Source organism: Crassostrea angulata, chromosome 4 (genome assembly GCF_025612915.1).
Source record: "Crassostrea angulata isolate pt1a10 chromosome 4, ASM2561291v2, whole genome shotgun sequence".
In the NCBI taxonomy this organism is placed as follows: Eukaryota; Metazoa; Mollusca; class Bivalvia; order Ostreida; family Ostreidae; genus Magallana; species Magallana angulata.
The window spans coordinates 26,807,228-26,827,140 of NC_069114.1; the positions used below are offsets into that span (position 1 = coordinate 26,807,228).

The 19,913-nt window shown below is 32.7% G+C and overlaps 1 protein-coding gene across 10 annotated transcripts in view; it reads left to right on the plus strand.

The window, feature by feature from the left end:
* LOC128179583 (peripheral plasma membrane protein CASK-like) overlaps positions 1-16,873 on the plus strand; it is an 81,454-nt gene extending 64,581 nt beyond the window's left edge. For 6 of the 10 annotated variants that reach the window (XM_052847028.1, XM_052847030.1, XM_052847023.1 and 3 more), the window contains 11 exons: positions 1,110-1,313; positions 1,501-1,579; positions 7,681-7,766; positions 8,793-8,885; positions 9,392-9,490; positions 9,868-10,015; positions 10,490-10,630; positions 11,019-11,099; positions 11,986-12,188; positions 13,331-13,432; positions 14,238-16,873. In XM_052847028.1, the coding sequence (XP_052702988.1) occupies positions 1,110-1,313; positions 1,501-1,579; positions 7,681-7,766; positions 8,793-8,885; positions 9,392-9,490; positions 9,868-10,015; positions 10,490-10,630; positions 11,019-11,099; positions 11,986-12,188; positions 13,331-13,432; positions 14,238-14,414 (1,413 nt within the window). In that variant the 3' untranslated portion in view covers positions 14,415-16,873. Of the gene's footprint in view, positions 1-1,109; positions 1,314-1,500; positions 1,580-7,680; positions 7,767-8,792; positions 8,886-9,391; positions 9,491-9,867; positions 10,016-10,489; positions 10,631-11,018; positions 11,100-11,985; positions 12,189-12,491; positions 12,504-12,861; positions 12,943-13,330; positions 13,433-14,237 lie in introns of all 10 variants that reach the window. The other 4 variants (XM_052847031.1, XM_052847026.1, XM_052847033.1 and 1 more) reach the window with 2 other exon arrangements.
* The last annotated feature ends 3,040 nt before the right edge of the window (positions 16,874-19,913 follow it).

Below are 19,913 nucleotides of genomic sequence, written 5' to 3' on the forward strand. Positions count from 1 at the left end.
TACTTGTATTCTTCGGCTGAAAGGCCAAAGAGTTTTGACTTTATTTTATTTTTGCTGCCTAAGGATTTGATTTAATGTTCTGTATTCAGCAACTATTGTAGTTTGATGTTGGTCTTACATCTTCAATTTAATTCAAATGAGCTGCAAGTTTGACTTCTTTTCTTATCAAGACAAAGTGACTTCCAATTTTAGAAATCATTTTTAATCCTTTGAAGTTCCTTCTAAATTTCTTTTTCCACATTTGTAGACATTATGCTCTGCTAGTTAATTTTTAAAATATGAAACTGATACTAATTAGATTTTCATATGGTTTATTTTTAGTTATAATGCAAAAGACTTGTACATGTACACCCATATATTTCTAGTGTGTCTTGGTATGACATTTCGAGGTGTGTTCCCAAGCATTATTTCTCCATTAACATCATTTTCCTCTTCCCAAATTGCTGATCGGGAGCAGAAATGCCATGTAGAATGCAAAAAATTGAAAGTGGTTTATTGACATTCACTGTGTTTGAAATGCTACGGAAGACAAAAAAAACAAAACCTTTACAGTTGATGGGGAAATCAGAGAAAGCGCAAATAAATGAATGAATGAATGGAAAGCATGTTGCAGCAAAGGTGGAAGAAACTTCAAAGCTGTCTGTTGGCACAATTGATTGGACACGTGTGTAACATATGTCATCTCTCTGTATCCATTGTATTCATTGCTTCTTTGTTCCTAATGGCCCCTTTCATTCACATTCATAATTGGGAGCAATTCAAGAAGGAGTTTTTTTTTTTATAATGTTCTCGACTAGATTCACTTCTGTCAATTTGCTCATTTTCTCCCCCCAAAAAATCAATGCATGAAATGTTTGCTCTTCATGCTAATATTGCAGGTTATAGGATTTTATGACAGATTTCATATCCCGCCCGCAGTACAACTCAGAATATGAACTAAAATACTTAATTACGGAGAGAGTAGCCTATAATGATGCTAAAAGCTAGTAATTATCAGTGCTGCAACTCCCATTATAATCTTCTCAACTTGTGGTAACAGAGATAAGTTGTATTTAACTTTCATGTAATTATTCATAATATTTTTTTTTCTTCCCTTTCTTAATTTCTAGGCCTTATTACAAGCACATGATGTAGTAGCTCACGAGGTGTATAGTGAAGATGCAGTGCGAGTCACTCCGCCTCCGATTCAGACATTTGTCAACATAAACGGTGATACCTCACAACCTCCCAGTCCAGAAGTCGAGATGGATCCCGGGTGTAAAATCAATCGAGTCCGACTCGTTCAGTTCCACAAAAACAAGGATGAGCCTATGGTGAGATATATTATTTCAGATTTAACATTAGTTAAATGGGAACCTTTCAGTATATAAAAATCCTGTCCAAAAAATACTAAACCGACTCATTGATTTGGGAACATCATGATTAAAAAAAAGCTTGTAAAAAGAAGATTTCACGAACTGTTGTTGTGTTTATTATGTTCAAGTTTTTCGCTTTTTGTAGGGAATTACTCTAAAGGTCAATGATATTGGTCAATGTAAGGTGGCTCGGATAATGCATGGAGGAATGATCCACAGACAAGGTAAGAAAGACGGATTCCTCCTCGGATTTGATTGACAGCTAGGAACTCAGTATAGATATTACTGGCTGGCTACCATTTCAAACTTCTGATAAAAAAAATATTGTAGCAAATCCTAAGTTTTAAATGATGTAGATAATTTTTGTTGAATTCTGCCAAAATTAAAGTATTCCCTTTCAGTTAATAAATTATACACCAGAAAAACAGTTAAACCCAGATTTTACAATTTAGGCTAACCATTGATATGAATGCATGTATGTTTGCATTTTAAAAAGATGAACCAATCTTTGTCTCCATCATGCTGCTAACATTGACTAGTGAAGGGCATTACTTCTGGGTGTGTTATATTGATCAACCTGTCTGTCTGTCTGCCTCTTATTTCATTTGTGCCATGTAATTTTTCCTCCTCTTTGACAAGTAAGGCTCAACTTCATCCATACAGTGTTAATGAGTAAAGGGTTTGTAGTGACCTTGAACCAATTTTTTTTTATCAAAGCTCAAGGTCAGAAACCTCTCTTAAGTTTGTAAAGCCCTTGTCCAAGCATATTTTGTTCCCCTTTTGCCATATAGAATTTTAATTTCATAGAGTCTCTGTGGGTAAAGGATGTGCAGAGTTCTTGAACTAGTTTTTCTCTGTCTAATTTCATTTTTTCCACAACATATTTTCCATTCCCCTTGGTCAATTTTGAGAACAAAGGCTATATGGTCAAAAAACCTCTTTGAATAAAAATCCTTGTAAGAACTACAAATGTACTGCTTTTTACAGGGAAATATTCACCCGCATGTTGCCTTTTTCACCCTGGTTGTCAACAGGGGAATTTGAGACTAGGCAAATTCTAAACAACTAATATATACTTACTGTGTAAATAAGAAAGAATATCTAACACACAACTGTGTCTTGGCGAATTCAAGATGGAGTGAAACCGGTTACAAATGTAGAAATTAAGGCAGAGAAAAGATGGAGCAAAAATAACCATGTATAATGTCCTTTGCTAAAGAAGGCTGTGTTTTTTGAGATGGTCATCATCTAAGCAATGTCTAGTTGGACTTCATCCTTTTAACAGCTAGGAAATGTCCAAATGGAAAAACTGAACCTCTCCAAAGATTTTTTCCTGATTCTTTCTTTTATATCTTGATAATTGCAGATTCTATGATGACTCAGATGAGATTTTCCATTACGGAGCAAAAGTTAATGATTCCATGTTATTTTATCCATAAAAATTGTGTTTCAAGCAAACTTCCATTAGAGTGTCAAAGTTAAAATTACTGAAAACTAGGATTACAGGAAATAAATGGACTTTCAGATAATTAGAATCATCAGAGAGGAGAACAGAGGGTTTGGTGATACATTGTATAATTATTTTACTAGTTACTTAATTGATCCTCACATCGTAATTTTACTGGTTCTTGGGCGATATCTATTGCGTATTCAGTATTGCGTATTGAGTCAAAACAGTGATCAATTTTATTACAGCTCAACTTTTTTAAATGGGAACTTGATTTTTTTTTTTTTTTTGCATACTGGTATACCAACTATATTATACATTGATATTGAAAATCTGTTGAAATTTTATAGTTATGTCAAACATACCGGGGGGTATATGTGTACGTGTACTTAGAAAAGTGAAAAGAGTTGTGAAATAAGTTCCACCAATGGTGAGTTTAAAAAACAAAAATTTCTGGATTGTTATGGAAGCAATTTCACCAAGCTATTATTTGTTGCCTATATTAAAATCGAGACAAATTGTCCCCAGCTGCTTGATTTCATGTTGAGCTACATGTATTCCCTATGTCAACTGTTTGCGTAATTTCATATAATAACCCCATACATGTGAAAAATACTAATGTAGGCAGCCTGTTTGGTTATCCACTAGCTATAGAATCACAATATGATAGAGTTAATGATCTCTAACCCTCAACCATGTTCTATAACTCTAAATTATCCGGATTTTTTTTTATTCGTAACATAAATCTGCCTTAAATATGGAAAAATTTACCATAATTAGTTTTATAGTGTTATTTTAACGATCAGTTACTAAGCAAAATACTTGGCTCAGTGGTTACACAGAGATCTACTACATATAGGCAAAGGGGTTCGAGCCACAGATGCAACGGTAGAACCTTTTTTTTGAAATTTGACCTCAACTTGTATATTTATTCCTATAGCCATCGAAATACCTTGAAATTTGCTATAAATGAGTTTTGTTGTAATCAGACCTTCCTAGAAAAATAGCTTTCTCCATATCATGATTACATGTACATTACAATGCAGTTACATGTAATACAGATTAACAAGTTGTTAGATTAGCAAAAACCTTTTATCACCTATTTGCAATGCCTTCACCCATATGTACTGGTAATAAAATATAGATATTACACTACAACGATATCACAAAGGATATTTACTTGTACATACAATGTATTTACTATTGAAATGATGCTAGGACATATTCTTTTTCACAAGGCGAAGCCGAGGGAAATAGTTGCTGTTGAGGGGGACAATAAACTTGCTATCATCCAAATATTTACAAAATAGGTATTTTATTATACCGAAGAAAACTTCATTTTTTCAGCAATGCAGATTTTCTTGATGATAAACAAATTAGTGTCACCATACTTTAAATTTAATGTAGCGACTCGGATTACATCAGAGGTGTTGAAAACAGGGAAATCGAATGCCGCTGGTGAATAGTTTCTGATAACTATTCACAATGGGCAGATAGCATGGTTTCATGGTTAGATAGAGTAGCATGCTTATTAAGGTCTTCCGTTGGAAACGGAAGACCTTATTGTTTTTGCTTTGTTTCTTTTCCTCTATTATTATTATTAATTTTTTTTCTGTCACGTTTTCTCAAAAATGCTTCATCCGATTTTCATGAAACTTTCAGATCTTATTCATGACAAAATTTGTAAGAAAATTACACGAGATTTTTTTGGTCGTCACTTCCGGTACCGAGATATTAAAGATTTAATGTTTTTGCTTGTTCACGATTTTTCTAAAAAAGAATTCAAGATAGGACTTTCAAATTTTCAGAGAAGGTAGCGAGTGAACGGCCGCAGTGCCCTTCGCATATCCGAACGTCCGCCGTCACTTCCGGTCGTCACCGGAAGGAAATGAAAAACCTTTATTTTTTTATTTTTTGGATTTGAATTTTTTGTATATTTTCATTCGATAGAAACGCTCTCAAAACTTCTTAACGTGAAATTTGTTTTAAAATCGATCCACGCATTCTTGAGATTTTGGACTCCAAAATTCTGAAGCGAGGGTCTGCGTAGCTCAGTTGTTAGAGTGGTGGACTTGTGCCCAGGCGACCCGGGTTCAGTCCCTGAGTGCCGAATCTTTTTTCTCTCTTATTTGTGTTTTGATTAATGGTTTTATTTTTTAAATGATGGATTTGAATGTTTTTTTGTTTTATTTTTGTCATAAATAAAAAAAATAGCGGCTTTTTTCAGTACAAATATAGAGCTCTTTTCTGTCAGCAGCTCTCTAAATTCCGACGCTTGTCGCATCGCTGACATCAAAGACATGCCGCCGAAGTACCCCTGCAGTTCGACCGTATTAGAGTTCGCTGGGTCGCTTTGCCGGCATCAAAGAAATGACGCCATTTCAATGACTGTATGCACACAACGTTTAGCAATGCACCCTAGTTATTCTACTCGGCTTAAAAAGGAGGACTGCTAAGTATTAATCCCATATATAGATACACACATGCATGTATACATGCGTTTATTGACAGGTTGCTTATATATTGATTTCCTGAACATTATAAAACACTATGTTATCTCTCTCTCTCTCTCTCTCTCTCTCTCTCTCTCTCTCTCTCTCTCTAAAGTACAAATGTTTTAACATTTGAATAAGAACTAGTACAGGTGTACTTTTTCCCTTTTTTGTGCATGTCTATATACTGATACAAATCTGTTGCCTGTCTGGGATTAAGAAAAACCTCCGAAGTTTATACACGTAACTATACAAACGAACGGGTGACTGCGACAAGGTTTAAAAACTGACCACCCGTTTATGAGTGTTTGAGCCTAACAATAAATAGATGTAAAAAAAAATCAATAGTTACATCTTTAAAACAACGCTTATACATTGTTCTAACATATGTATTTTATTTAGAAATTGTGTAATATGTGATATTTAGAATTTAATGTTCTACGTTTGATGTAGCAGTCATCGACCGACCCCCCCCCCCCCCCCTTTCCAATTCATAAAATCATTTACTAGTAGTTTTTCTGGCCCGATTTTACTTGATCTTTGATCTTGGGCCTTTAATTTCAACTAATTACCATTCTAGATTACTTTACTAATTACCAGACTAATTCGTTCATTAATAACAGAGTTATGAAGTTTTGGGCAGTTGAGTTTCAATTGTCGTGTTTGACATGTACTATAAAAAAAATTCTAACTCCCAAGCCCTTCTCTCAATCCTACTGAAAATTCGTGAAAATTAACCTCGGACCCCATTCTTATTGTCTGCCAAATATGCAGCGGGTTGAACAATTAAGACGAAATTCCTGAGATCAAACGGCGAGTATAGCCTGTACGGGGACTTACAATTTACTCAGGGATGTAAGCAGCCGCATAATATTTCTGTTGCATGTATATTTTTTGTTTTCCGTTTAGTCTGTATCTACGATAGTGTGTGAACTACTTATGAATGTTAGAACTGTGGAAATTACTGTCATCAAATTTTTACCGAACATATTTACGTGTTACTGATTTCGTTATTTCTACATTTATAAAGATTTTATCAATCCTGCTGAAATAAAACAGTCAAACATAATAGTAAACGACACGAAAAAAAATATTCTCAACACTGAAATACATGGGTAAAATGCATTGTTTTAGGACTTCCCCTAATTGTTGTTAACCGAATCCGAGATACACACCTCAAAATTCTATTTTCGATTTACATGTATTTAAGACGAAAATCAAGCTCGGGTCTTTTCACCCCCTATTCAGACACAAACACGCATCAATATTTCATATGACCTCGCACTGTTACCAAACCTGAATAGTCAGACATCTTACACGTTGTTTTTCATCTCATACAAAAACTCAGCTCCTCTGCCGGGCGGAAACGCTCCAAATTCAAAGACAAATTCGGGAATTATTTGCGTCAGCCATGTTTTGAGACACCTGCAAAGGCTGTGTGTTCTAATCTCGCCGGAGCCAAGATTTTTTCTTTCTCTCTATTTCTTTCTCTCCTTTTTATTTAATTTTCTAACTAAAGTATTCAATATAAAAGGGTTGTTGGACTGTATTACAAGTTGAAAAACACTCTTCAATTAAGATTTAGACAAAAACAGTCTTTTATTATTAGGGTCTTCCGTCTTCAGCGGAAGGCTCTTCTATTTTTATTGTTATTAGGGTCTTCCGTTTACAAAGGCAGACCCTCTTTTTTTTCTTTGGTTTCTTTTTATTACATGTCATTAGACCTGTTATTAGATCAAAAGACCTCTTATTTAATATGAAATAAAATGGAACTGGTCCTTTAAATTAGAGATCCAACGGGGTGTATAATCCTTCATCCATTGCTCTTTTAGATCACATCTGCATTTCCTGATATGTTTCGTTGATGAAGATAGAAGGCAAGGTCATTTCCTCTTCTAAAATTCGGACGGAAGACCTTCTCGTTGCTCGCAACGAGATCGTGTCTAGTTTGTTGTAATTTTTCATAAAAAATATTCTCAGAAGTATAATAAAAAAGAATATCTCATGATTAAATTTTATGAAATCATCAGATAAAAATAATATTCCCTCACATTAATCATTAAAAATCCTAATATCTGTGTTAATAGAAGATTTAACTGTTAGGGTTAAATAAATTTAGATACTGTTTATTGGGGGAATAAAAAACTCTGGAATTGATTTTATTAACTGAGAGACAAAAATTATTGACTAGATATCAAAGCTCTTCTGGTCTAGCTAGCCTGAAATAAGGAAACATCCTTGAGAGAGTTCCATTATGAGGCTGAAATTGGAGTTTTTGTGTCCATGTTTACATTGTGAGTGGTATTTACACGGAGCTCTGGGGCCACTCAAGTGTTCACAAGTTACAATCCCATCCATTTATTGTCTGAATCTTTTGTTTGAACAGGAACTCTTCACGTTGGAGATGAAATCAAAGAAATTAACGAGGTCAGCGTGGTCAACCAGACAGTGGATAACCTGCAGAAAATGCTGGTAAATCATCGTAGACGTTCTATAGATTAATAATTAAATGTGGAGAATTAATAGCTTCGTAAAATTGCATCTAACAACCCTTGCAGATTTTAAAATTTTGCTCTTATTTTTCGAATCAGGTGTAAATGAAATGAAACGATAATGAAAATTAGGTGTTCACAATTTTATATTCTCACGATTTGATGCACATTGGTTGGAATGTAGAATTAAGTTCATCATGTAAAATAAGGAATCTACAGTAGTCTTACTTATTTGGGCTGCTGCTTGTATGAGCATCAAAGATTTTAACTTTTAAAAAGCTTAAAAAGATTGAAGGACATTTAAACACTTTTAATTAGAAAATGAAAATGATGGGGAAAAAAACCTCAATGTAAAAAGAAATCTTTCGGTTACAAGTATAATCTTTAAAGACAATGTGATTGGTGATTAAAATTTCAAATCTGTTGGGTGTTGATTTAGAAAAAGCTTACTCGAAAGGTGCTGATTTGAAATGCAAAGATTTATATATATATATGAATAGTTTACTTGGTTGTGTAAGATTGCACATGATGGTCTTCTTATAATGGATTACTGCTGTCCACCTCATAAGTACAGATATGATATATAGGAATACTTGTCCAATTTTACCACCCAAGACTTTTTCTATGCCATTTCTCCCTTGGGATGGTCTCCAACATTTATACACACCGTGAATTGCACAGAGTGTTAAATATGGCATTTATATATAAATTAGGTATCCTCACCAGCCAAGTAGGGCAAATGGTTTTGTCAATAAATCTTTAACATTATCAGTCAGAAGAAATTTTTTATCGCAGTTGATTGAAATAAACAGATATTGACAACTGATATTCCCCTCCCGCTTTTTTTCTTGAGAACATTGATTTTATGCAAATATGGCAAACCAAGAGACACAGATAAAAAAAAAATGTGTTTAGCAGAGACAGATAGTTTTGTCACTTGATGTAGCAAAAGGCTTCATTGAGATATCAATTTTTATTGACTTGGTTTTATTTTTTTTCCTCCTAGAAATCATTAAGTGGCAATGTTACCTTCAAAATTGTTCCTCAGCCATCGGGCAACATTCATAAAGAACGGAACGAGAACGGAACCCACAAAGAGGTATACAGTTATGAGTGTTCATAAACTTTGAAAAGTAAAATTAAATCTATTCCATGAATTCTCTATCATAAGAATGTATATGTAGTTAAGAAGTTGATTTTTAGATAAAGATCATTTTAAGCAACTACATGATTTAGTCACTCAGATACATACATTACATTTACAGTAAAACACGTCGTTTAAAGTGAACACGCTTATAATGAATTGATGCTTACAGTGGAGTGATTTTCATTCTCTTTGACTTTATAATATGTTTTAAACTTGATGAATATAACGAATTACACTTTTAACGAAGCAAAATCTCCCATCCCTGGCACTTTGTTATAAGTGTAGATTCTGAGTTTCATGTGGCTGCATTTTGAAGGTCTATGTATATGCTCTCTAGTTTACTAGCTTGTTTAGTTAAAAGTTTAAATTCAAAATTCTTCAAACATTAAATATGGAATTTGGTAGATATAAGAGGCCTAGTAAAAGTTAATCAATATGGTGTTTGTCGGTTACTACAGATCTTTGTGAGGGCGCTTTTTGATTACAACCCTGAGGATGATGATATGATTCCCTGTCCCCAGGCCGGGGTGTCCTTCAGAGTGGGGGACGTGTTACGGGTGAGTACCGTTTTATCAACCCATTACACTGGTATGCCTTAATCAATTAAGGGTTGTGTTATTCATTAGTAACCTTATTATGGGTGTATGGTAACTCTTAGGATTTAAGTTTGAATGAATGTAAAAAAAAAAATAAGCCTTCAACTATGAACTAATTAGATTTTTTCAATGACAAATTTCAATTTTGCCATTGCCTACAAGTAATTATTTTTTCAAAAATATACATGTAAATGTATTTGTAAAATCTCTATTCCTTGATGGCATACAATGAATTGTGAACACAGCTTTTTTTTAGATGAAAATTATTTAAAGCAACATAAGTTGTAAAAACTCTTGCTTACGTAAAAAAGAATTCTTTCTGTGTCCCCATTTGATAGATAATAAACAAAGAGGACTCCAATTGGTGGCAGGCCAAGTTATGGGGGGTGGGCCCCACCACCCCCGCTGGTCTCATTCCCTCCCCCGAACTACAGGAGTGGCGGACCTCCCAGTCCTCACGGGAGAAGGCACGCCATGAACACGCAGGTACAGTGTTTACTTTATGACCATCAAAAGTTGTCCTTCCTTCCATCCTTATCATTTGATAGCTGTTATCCTTCATTTCTCATGAATTGATAATTGCTGGTGGTTGTTTACTGTTGTTATGAATGTTGTATATTTTCCATTTGTTTCATTTTTGGCACAAAAAAACATTAAATTTCTGTAAGAAGCTAACCTTTGTACATTCTTCATAAACTGTTGTCCAACAGATTTCTCTTTGACACAAAATGTACAAAAACACAAATTATGATTTTAATTTCTTCTATATAATTACTCCAAAGGAAAGCTAAGATTGACGCATACTTTACTTCAGCAGAATTTCCAGCAAGTGGACAAGTTGAAAAAATCCCAAATTAAAGTGAAAGACCAGCATTTGAGCTGTCTCTTGTATTGGAATGTTGCAAGACCTTAATTATAAGATTGCCAGGTATCAATAACCTCCCTTTTGAACAATTTCAGCCCACTGTTCATGGTTTGGGAGGAAGAAGAAAGATAAATACTTGGCCAAACACAACTCTATTTTTGACCAATTAGATCTCAATACATACGAGGAAGTCGTGAGTCTCCCAGCCTTTATGAGGAAGACCCTGGTATTATTAGGTAAAGTCAATGACTTTTTGAACAGATATGTAGTGATAATTAGTCTCTAATTATATGATGATTATTATCATTATCGTCATTGGAATTTGATTTTATGCAAATTTTAAAAACTGTACAGTATTAAAGATAAATCCTAAAAAAAATATTCATGTTTGTAACTAAAGTTAAAGATAACACACAAAAATAGTTAGGCTCTCAAAAATTTATTTACCATATTGTACTAAATTTTAAAGTGATGAAATTATACAACGTAAGTTTTGATTGAAAAAAAATTTTATCTGATGTTTTTGAATTGGTAAAAAACAACAACAACAAAATTTACATTTATAATAATCTGATCAAGTGTTAACCACTTTGTGATAAGTGAACTGTTGACAATTTTTTCCAGGGGCCCATGGTGTCGGGCGGAGGCATATTAAGAACACCCTCATCACGAGTCATCCAGATAGATTTGCTTATCCCATTCCACGTGAGTAAACAGAAAGAAATCGAATCTATAAAAAGGCAGGGAAGAGTAATTAAGCTTGAAAGCCTTATCATAATTTTTTTAATTACTTGATGAAAAGACCCAAGGAAGTGGAATAAATTGGAAAACTTTGTTTAAATCTCAAAAAAAAAAAAAGAAAAGAGAGAAAGAGGGAGAAAAATTAAAATGGAATTGCAGCTTTTATGTTTAGAATGGAATACTTATATAAAAATTGATTATGCATGAAATCTTTGATTTTTTGAAATACTGTTCATCAATAAACAGACAGCTGATCCCTTCATATCTTCAGACTTTTGGAGCACGGTCAATTCACTCATTTCAGGCTTATAACTACCTATTTCATGTAGAAAGCATACTGCGTTAATGAAATATACCCAATAGACAAACCCTTTGCTTGTGTATAAAAAATCTGCAAATAGATGTACATGCGTGTACTTTGATATGCAACCATGTACAGTCAAACTTCGTTATCTTGAACTAAATGGGACTGTTTAAAAACTTCAAGATATCTCAGTATTTGAGATATAGAAGGTAAAATACTTTAAAAATAAGTGGTTGGGACTTAAATTTCACTTCGATATATCCATTGTATTCGAGATATCAGTGTTCGAGATATTGAAGTTCAACTGTATATCATACTACTTGATACAGTTAAACACGGTTAAAGCTAACATATAAAGAACACTTACAACGAAGTCATTTTCATTCCCTTTCAAAATCTAAAATATATTACTAAAAACTTATCAGATTAAATGAGTTACATGAATAAAAATTGTCCCAAACTTTACTGTAAGAGTGTTGTTCCTGGCACTTCAAAATTTTCTACTGTACAAGTACCATTCTACGAATTCTTGCTCGATATTTCCAGATACGACGCGGCCGCCTCGAGAAGGGGAAATGAATGGAAAGAACTATTACTTCGTTGGACAGGAAGAAATGATGAAAGACATTGCTGCCAATGAGTATTTGGAGTATGGAACGCACGAGGAAGCCATGTATGGAACCAAGTTAGAAACAATCCGCCAGATTCATTCCAAAGGTCTCATAGCTATTCTGGATGTGGAACCACAGGTACTATCATACGCAGTACATATGTAACTATACTGTACCACGAAAACTAAAAAATTTGTCGACATTTACCAATATTTTTTTCATAGATTACAAAGGGCTGTCATAGATAGCAAATGTTACAAAAAACGCTATTGTAAGATATTTAGAGAAAGTAAGATGTAATATTAGGATGTTATTTCTATAAAAACTTTTACTCTCACAATGTAATACAAGATTGATTCATGATGAGCTAGTAGAAATTTTAGTTTTGCAATTAAGAATGGTTCTACCAAATGATGAAATTTTTTATTTATTCATTTTCAGCTCAACACTTGGGTATCATTCAGTGATGATTAGTGAAATTATAGACAAAAAAATTAATAATTGTATATATTATTTCATGTTTGTTATGTCTCAGTTATAATACTAATAGCATATTTATTAAACCATATGATTTTAGAGAACAGTTATTAATAATGTATGATTAAGGTACATGCAAAGTCTTTAGAGATGAAACATACATGTATAATTTGTGGATTGACTATGATTATAGAACATGGAAAAATGTTGAAGATGAAACATTGAATTTTTCTAATAATGTACAATTATAGAAAACGTGCAAAAGATTATGAATTAATTTTTTTGTGGGGTAACTGTATGATTAAGACGTATTTGACTGACCGTTGTGTTGCAGGCTATCCGTGTACTGCGGAATGGGGAGTACGCCCCTTACATAGTATTCATTGCAGCTCCAACTATAGCCACCCTGCAGGAGGTACACCGTGTCTCTGCCCCCCTGTATCAGTGTTGTCTGTGTCTCTATATATTCAGTGACCCCCTGGGCTGAGCATTTTCTTTAATAGCAATTCTTGTTTTGTTTTGAGGCTAATTTGGGGGTGTGTCCCTTCAAGATTCTTGCTGCTGTTGAAATTTTTTTTTTTAAAGTTGGTACGAACAAATTTTATCTAAACCTGTTTAGAGTTTTCTTCTACTCAAGGATAGAAATATACTCAGCCCAGGGGATTTTTTTATATTTTATTATACTACATGTATATACTCTTTTGTTTTCAGTGGCTCTCTATGTGTATATATATATGTTATTATTTTAGTTTTTGAACCACTGCATGGCATTTTTTGGTTTTTCATATTATTTGAATTTTCAGGCACTGAAAGTTTTACGCACTGCTGATTACGCACCCTATGTAGTATTTATAGCAGCTCCCCGCTTCAATGACCATCTACTACGAAAAACAAAGGATATGAATGTAAGTTAGGATTATAGGCAAGAACCCGTGTTGAGATCATGCTTCAAAGATATTCATCTTATAACAACCAGTTAATTAAATCCTATACAGCTCTGTGTATCAATATATATTTCACGAGTGCTTTTAGGATGAACGATTTTGTGATTTATACTGTGATAACTTGCATGTATGATTGTATGGATTTTGGCACACCTATACTTTTTAAGTACAGTCTTTTTGAAAGAAATAATCTGCACCTTGGATAATATTTCTCTTATATATTTCTTTACAATTTTTTTTTCATATTTAGTGTTGTTTCCTTATGTGTTTTTGCTCAACACCTTTAAAAAAAAATTTGATTTTGACTTTGATTATTTATTATTTTGTGGTGATTTATAACTCTAGATATATAAGGCCTTATAAGTATGATTACTTTAAAGTGTGGCTTCATCTTTCCTACTATAGTAATCTAGCTGTTTTAATTTTCAACTATTTGACTACCCAAATCCATGTTTTGATCAATATACCAGTTTCCAATATTTTATTCAACCCAAGCTTGAAATTTAAATTTATTGTTTAGACTAGTGAATTCTTATTATTGTACAGTGGCCCCTTAAAACAGGTGCGACTGTATAGGAAAAAAATGTTTAAAAATTTGAAACCATTTAGATGTAAGTGATATCCACAAATAAATCAGTTCATTGATAGATTAAATGTGTGAAAGATGATTATCTACCTTATTAATGCTGAATATTTTTGGGGTAAATAAAGAAATGATTAAAATACAGCACAAATGATTTCACAAGACTTCTCTCTCATTCAACAGGACATTAGTTTGGAAAGATTAGCTACAGAGAGTGAGCTCCTGGAGAAAGCTTATGGACACTATTTTGACTTGAAAATTGTGAACAATGATATTGATGAAACTATCAGGAAATTGGAGCAGGCAATTGACCAAGTCAGTACCACATCCCAGTGGGTGCCTGTCAGTTGGGTGTATTGAGAAGTCTGTGATGGACGGCTGGAAAAAAAACTTATTGGCCCTAAAAAGGCATGCATGTTCACGTGTATCAGATGGTGGCCCTGCTGAGGACTAAGGAAGAGGAGGAGAAGGCCAAAGTGTATTATGGGAGATAGTTGTTGCTCCATCACATTTATCACTAACTCATGTGTTCTCTGTCCACAAACAGATTCAGATAATGGAATTTCTAAACTCACCTTTAAACTGTAACTTGTTAGGTTTTTTTTTTTAAACCTAACTGTATATGTTTTGCATCAGCATATTATGTATAGAAGATGCAAAGAATGAGGTTATATAGTGTACACAATTATAGACTGTGATGTTGAACCTTATAAAAGGAAAAATATTTAATGTCAAATTCTTTTTATGAATAAGATATGGCATAATCATACTCATAGTTGTAACTGATGAGACCAGTAGGTTGAATAGTTTTATAAGTACAGAAACACTATAGGTTGGTGGAGTGCTTTAAATCTTGGTTATAACATAAAGGTTAATAACAACTTTCGATATGTATGTTACTAATTGATAGTAAAACCTTTAAAGACTACAGTGTAAGAATGGGTTGCAAATGTGTAATATACCAGCATATATAATATGAATACCTGAAACTGGGAAGACTTAAAAGGGTATAGAGATCTTGTCTCAGATTATGTGTATGTAACAAAGGTTAAAATTTTATTTCTTTTTTTGTGTGCAATTTATATCATTTGCCTATTTGTATTTTCATTTTTATTTTATATCAATCAAGTATTAAATATTATTGCCAACATTAATCAAATTTGTTGAAAGAGAAAGAGCTGGTATTTAGTTGTATGGTTATATTACTTTATTTAGATGGTGCTTATCAATTTGTTGTTGAATTTGACCAAATGCTCTCAAGTGCTGATCTTATTCTGTTGGATTTTTTTTGTCATCATATATATGTTATCAATGTAAACATTAAAAGTGGATGTTAACAATGGAACATACTAACAATATGGTTTTACTCACTATATTATTTATACAATATACAATCAATCAAACCTTGATATCTTGAGCTTTATTTGATGAGCAGAAAAACTTTTATGTATTTGAGGATTCCAGATAGTAGGGGTTAATAACTAGACAGTGTTAAGAGACAGTGATTCGGACTTCAACATCACTTCAGTATACACATGGTTTTCGGGATATCTATGTTAGATATACTCAATTTCAACTGTAGATATTTATGTAGAAATGGTATTAGTATCTTCTTGCACTGTTTGCACCACTAGGGGCCGGGTTTTCTCAGAAAAAAAGTTGTAGAGGAGTGATAAATAGAGAAATTTATTCATACCATTGTTTTAAAGATTTATTTGTGAATGTTTTTCAATATTTATTGCAAATAATTTTCAAGAAATAATGATGTCGGATGAATATATACTGTTAGCGAACAACTGATAGAGAAAAAATGTGTGAATGATGAAAGTTATGTGTATTTATTATTAAAGTATCTGAACACTGAATGCACGTTCTGTAAAATTAAGAAAATATCAGATTAAATGGATTTATGACTAATAGCATAAATTCACACAATTAGATTGCAATACATGTTTATGTAACAGAGTGAATTGTTAAATGCAAGTAAAATATATTGTTAAGTGTCATATTGTTCCCACTTGGACACTGATCTGGCGTTACTTGTATGAATCATGATTATCATTTCTTCATTAAGATAAATCCTCATTTTCTTTCCAAACTTTATAAAATGACGCATTCAGTTAAAAAATTTTGACAGGTACTGTTTGTATGATGATGATTTATTGAAGATTTTTACATAGAGTTTTCTTTATATTAAGATTAATTGCGATTGGTATATGGTATTTATGAGGACACAGATTGTAGTAATGAAGACAGACTCCAGCTAGTCTTAATCTTAATTCTCTGTTAGTTGGTTGTTCTTTTCTTCGATCATCACAGTATTGCAGTTGCAGTGTATATTGACAAGTAAATAGGTCATGAGTCTGTTCGATAGGAAATTCTTTGAATTGAAGTCGTCTTTTTTTTTCTTTGCCCACAAAATCTTGCAGTGAAGTTAGTAAAGGCATATAAAGACTGCTAGGTTGTTCTTATTTCATCTCTAAATAATGAGCATTATTTATTTCAACACAGTTGAATTTAATTTTTTTTCATCAATAACAACTTTTTTTTTCCTTTGTCATACCATAACGTTATATGCCATAAATAATTATATTTTACCTGATTTAGCACATTGATTATTTAGTTATATTATAGAGACTTTTATTTTATTTCTGTTATGAGGGATTTAAATGTTTAGTATACTAATGGTTGTATGTCTTTTAAGTTCTTATTGATGACAGCAGATTATGTATACATGTATTAATTATTCTAATGAGGAATGAAATTCAAATTGTATTATATACAAATGTTACTGGTACAAATAAAATCACAGAATCTTGCCTCAGTTGTTTTCCTGCACTAATCAAATAAGGACTTTTGTAAATGATTAAATCTGGAATTAGGCTATACATCTATGTTTATATATAGTTTTACAATATTTTTTAAGGGATTGTTGGTATGTGCTAGTAAATACACATGGCTGCTCTAGACAAAACATAACAAGTAATATTATATGTATTGTCATGGTAAATTTTAACAAAGCAAATCCATGTCATATTCAATGGTTGAAGTTATGTTGTCCCAAAATGATACATGGAAAGTACATGTCCAAAATTTATTTTAAGTATTGCATTGAAATTGTTTCACATTCCCCTTGAATCTTTCAAAAACCATTCATATGATTTTAGTATTTTGTTCCTGTATATCAGTAAGTTACATATAAAGAAGAGCCATTTCTTCCATATTTGGCAGCGACTACAGTGTATTTGGAAGTCTGACGTCAGTCCGTATATTCCGTGTTTTCAATGTAGCGAAATATTTCAATAAATCACGAAAAATAACCCTCATTCTATAAACCAATATACCATTTTACAAAATTTACATCTACTGAGTATTTTTTTTTTTTTTTTGGTTTACTTATTCTAACAAAATTATCTATTGTGTTCATACAGTTACTGGAAAAAAAATCCCAATCATGATCCCACCATGTCCGCTGATGAATTTATAGGTATTTGGACGTTTCAAAATTGCCTTGGCACACTTTATTTAGTATTATTATGCCTTCTGTCAGTTTGTCACTGAATATTCAATACTTATTTATTTTCGCATAGTATCAAAGGATTTAGATAGCGTAAGCATACTATGCCGAAATAGAGCACGGCAAATATTTTCAAAGAAAACCTTTCAAGCGCCGACAGCGGGGTTCGAACTCACGACGCTAAAATCACAGGGGCCAAGCCCGTTTTAACGTTAATTTCAATGTAGGTCCAGGGCTCACGATTGGATTTTGCCTATGACAACAGCATTATTGCAAAAAGTCGAGAAACAATCGCACTAATTTTTCAAAATATTACATCAAACGCACGCTACTTACATCCTTAAATTTAATTAAGTCTCCGGCTCGTGCACTATGTATCAAACCCTGACTACTATTTAGGCATAGTACATGCACAACACAACACTATTATATAAGTATGTAGATCACTGGATGACAGCGGTGTTGCAACGCCCTTTTAAAAATTAAGCACATTGAATTAAAATTTTCAAAATGCGTAATTTTTTTCAAAGTATAGCCGGTGATCCAAATCAAGCACATTTTCAATTAGTGACCAAGATATTTCATGACACTATATACATACACGTATCATGTATGACTATAGTCAGGTAAAATTAACTTCTTTGTTTTTATTTCTTTTGGTATTAAACGATAAGGGTGTTTTTTTTTAATAAAAGTTTAATGGGCTGACACTTCCATTTAAACAATAAAATGCTTTCTTTGGTGATTCATGCGGGATATGAAGGTGGCGACATTGCAGAAAAAATAGTTTATACATAACCCGCGTTAGCGGGTTTTATGGAAATTTCTGTGTAATGATCGCTATACTTTCATAACCCGCATGAATCATCAAAGAAAGTATTTTCTTGTTAATATTTACATCTTTCGTTTAACAAGTTATTAAATTGGTTGTATAAGGTAAGAAAAATTCACTGAAGTACTGTTAATTTACTTAATTATATCAATACATTAATTAAAAAAAAAAAAAAAAACAGCCAAAATCGTCTACTATGGGAATTTGAGTCTGACATCATCGTGAATTTTTCGTTGCAGTCCGTGATTTTTCTTAGATGATAAACGGGGGTTGTAGATTTCAGTCTGGCTCTTTCTATAGAGCTATGAATTAACTTTAACTTTCCGTAAGAAATAGAGGGAATCATACTCGGTAGATGTATTTTTATTTATTTATTTATTCGTTTATTCGAAAGTATTATGTAACTGTTAAATTTCCATTGCATAATGTGAATAGACATGTTTTTGTTGCTTTGTGGGAGACATCGAGTGTTTGAAAACCTTTGATCTTCAAATGACAAGCATCAATGTTTCTGTAGCCGTTAACCAATAAGAAATCGGAAACTATTATTTTGATCATCAAAGGAAGATCTGTGTCTTTTACTTATTAAAATGATTAATTATAGCTGGTAAAAGACATGCGTAAGAAAATGCGCTAATTGGATATATATATATGTGAATTTAGAAACAAGTTTTACCACCCCAAAGTTTCATAATTATAAAAGTGATTATTATTATTATTATTTATATCTTGATAAACGACGTCATGCAATCAATTTATATGATATACGTGGCTATTTTAAGACTGCGTTGTATCCTTTGTAGGAAGAGCTCTATACAAAATATAAACACTAAATAACACTAATGAACACAAATAATAGTTAACAACTTTTCAAATCATATCTTTTTTTTTTAGGTAGATCTGATGGTTAATGTGTTGACCATCCAGCCTCCTTAATTACAATCAGCAACGGGTACAGGCCATGCAGTGTTCGCCTGGGGTCATTGTTTCAACAATTGAAAATTCAAAATTGGTCACGGTTTAAATAACAATTTATAATCTGCATTACTCTGTAAATTTCTGGTGCAGTCAGGTTCTTTTAAAGACATACACCCTTTTAAAATAGGATTAGGCCTTTATTTTAACATTTCCTTCTGATAAGGATGATTTGTACCAAGATTGGTTGCATTTGGTTTAGTTGTTCTAGAGAAGAAATAAAAAATGCGAAAAATTTACAGACAGACGGTGTGACGGACGACGGACAATGGGTAATCAGAAAAGCTCACTTAAACATTCACTTCAGTACTGCCTGACAACCCCCTTCCCCCTCCTCAATACTACGTATATGTCAAAGACGTAGTACGGGCAATTAATTTCAAAACAAGAAACTTCTTATATTTCATTAGATATTCCAAAGACGTTATATTTAGGCCCAATTTGGTTTTGTTTTTAAAATCATTCGATCAAAATAATTGTAGAATTAAATAGCTAAAAATCATTACAAGACAAACTTCATAAAATGTCACTTATC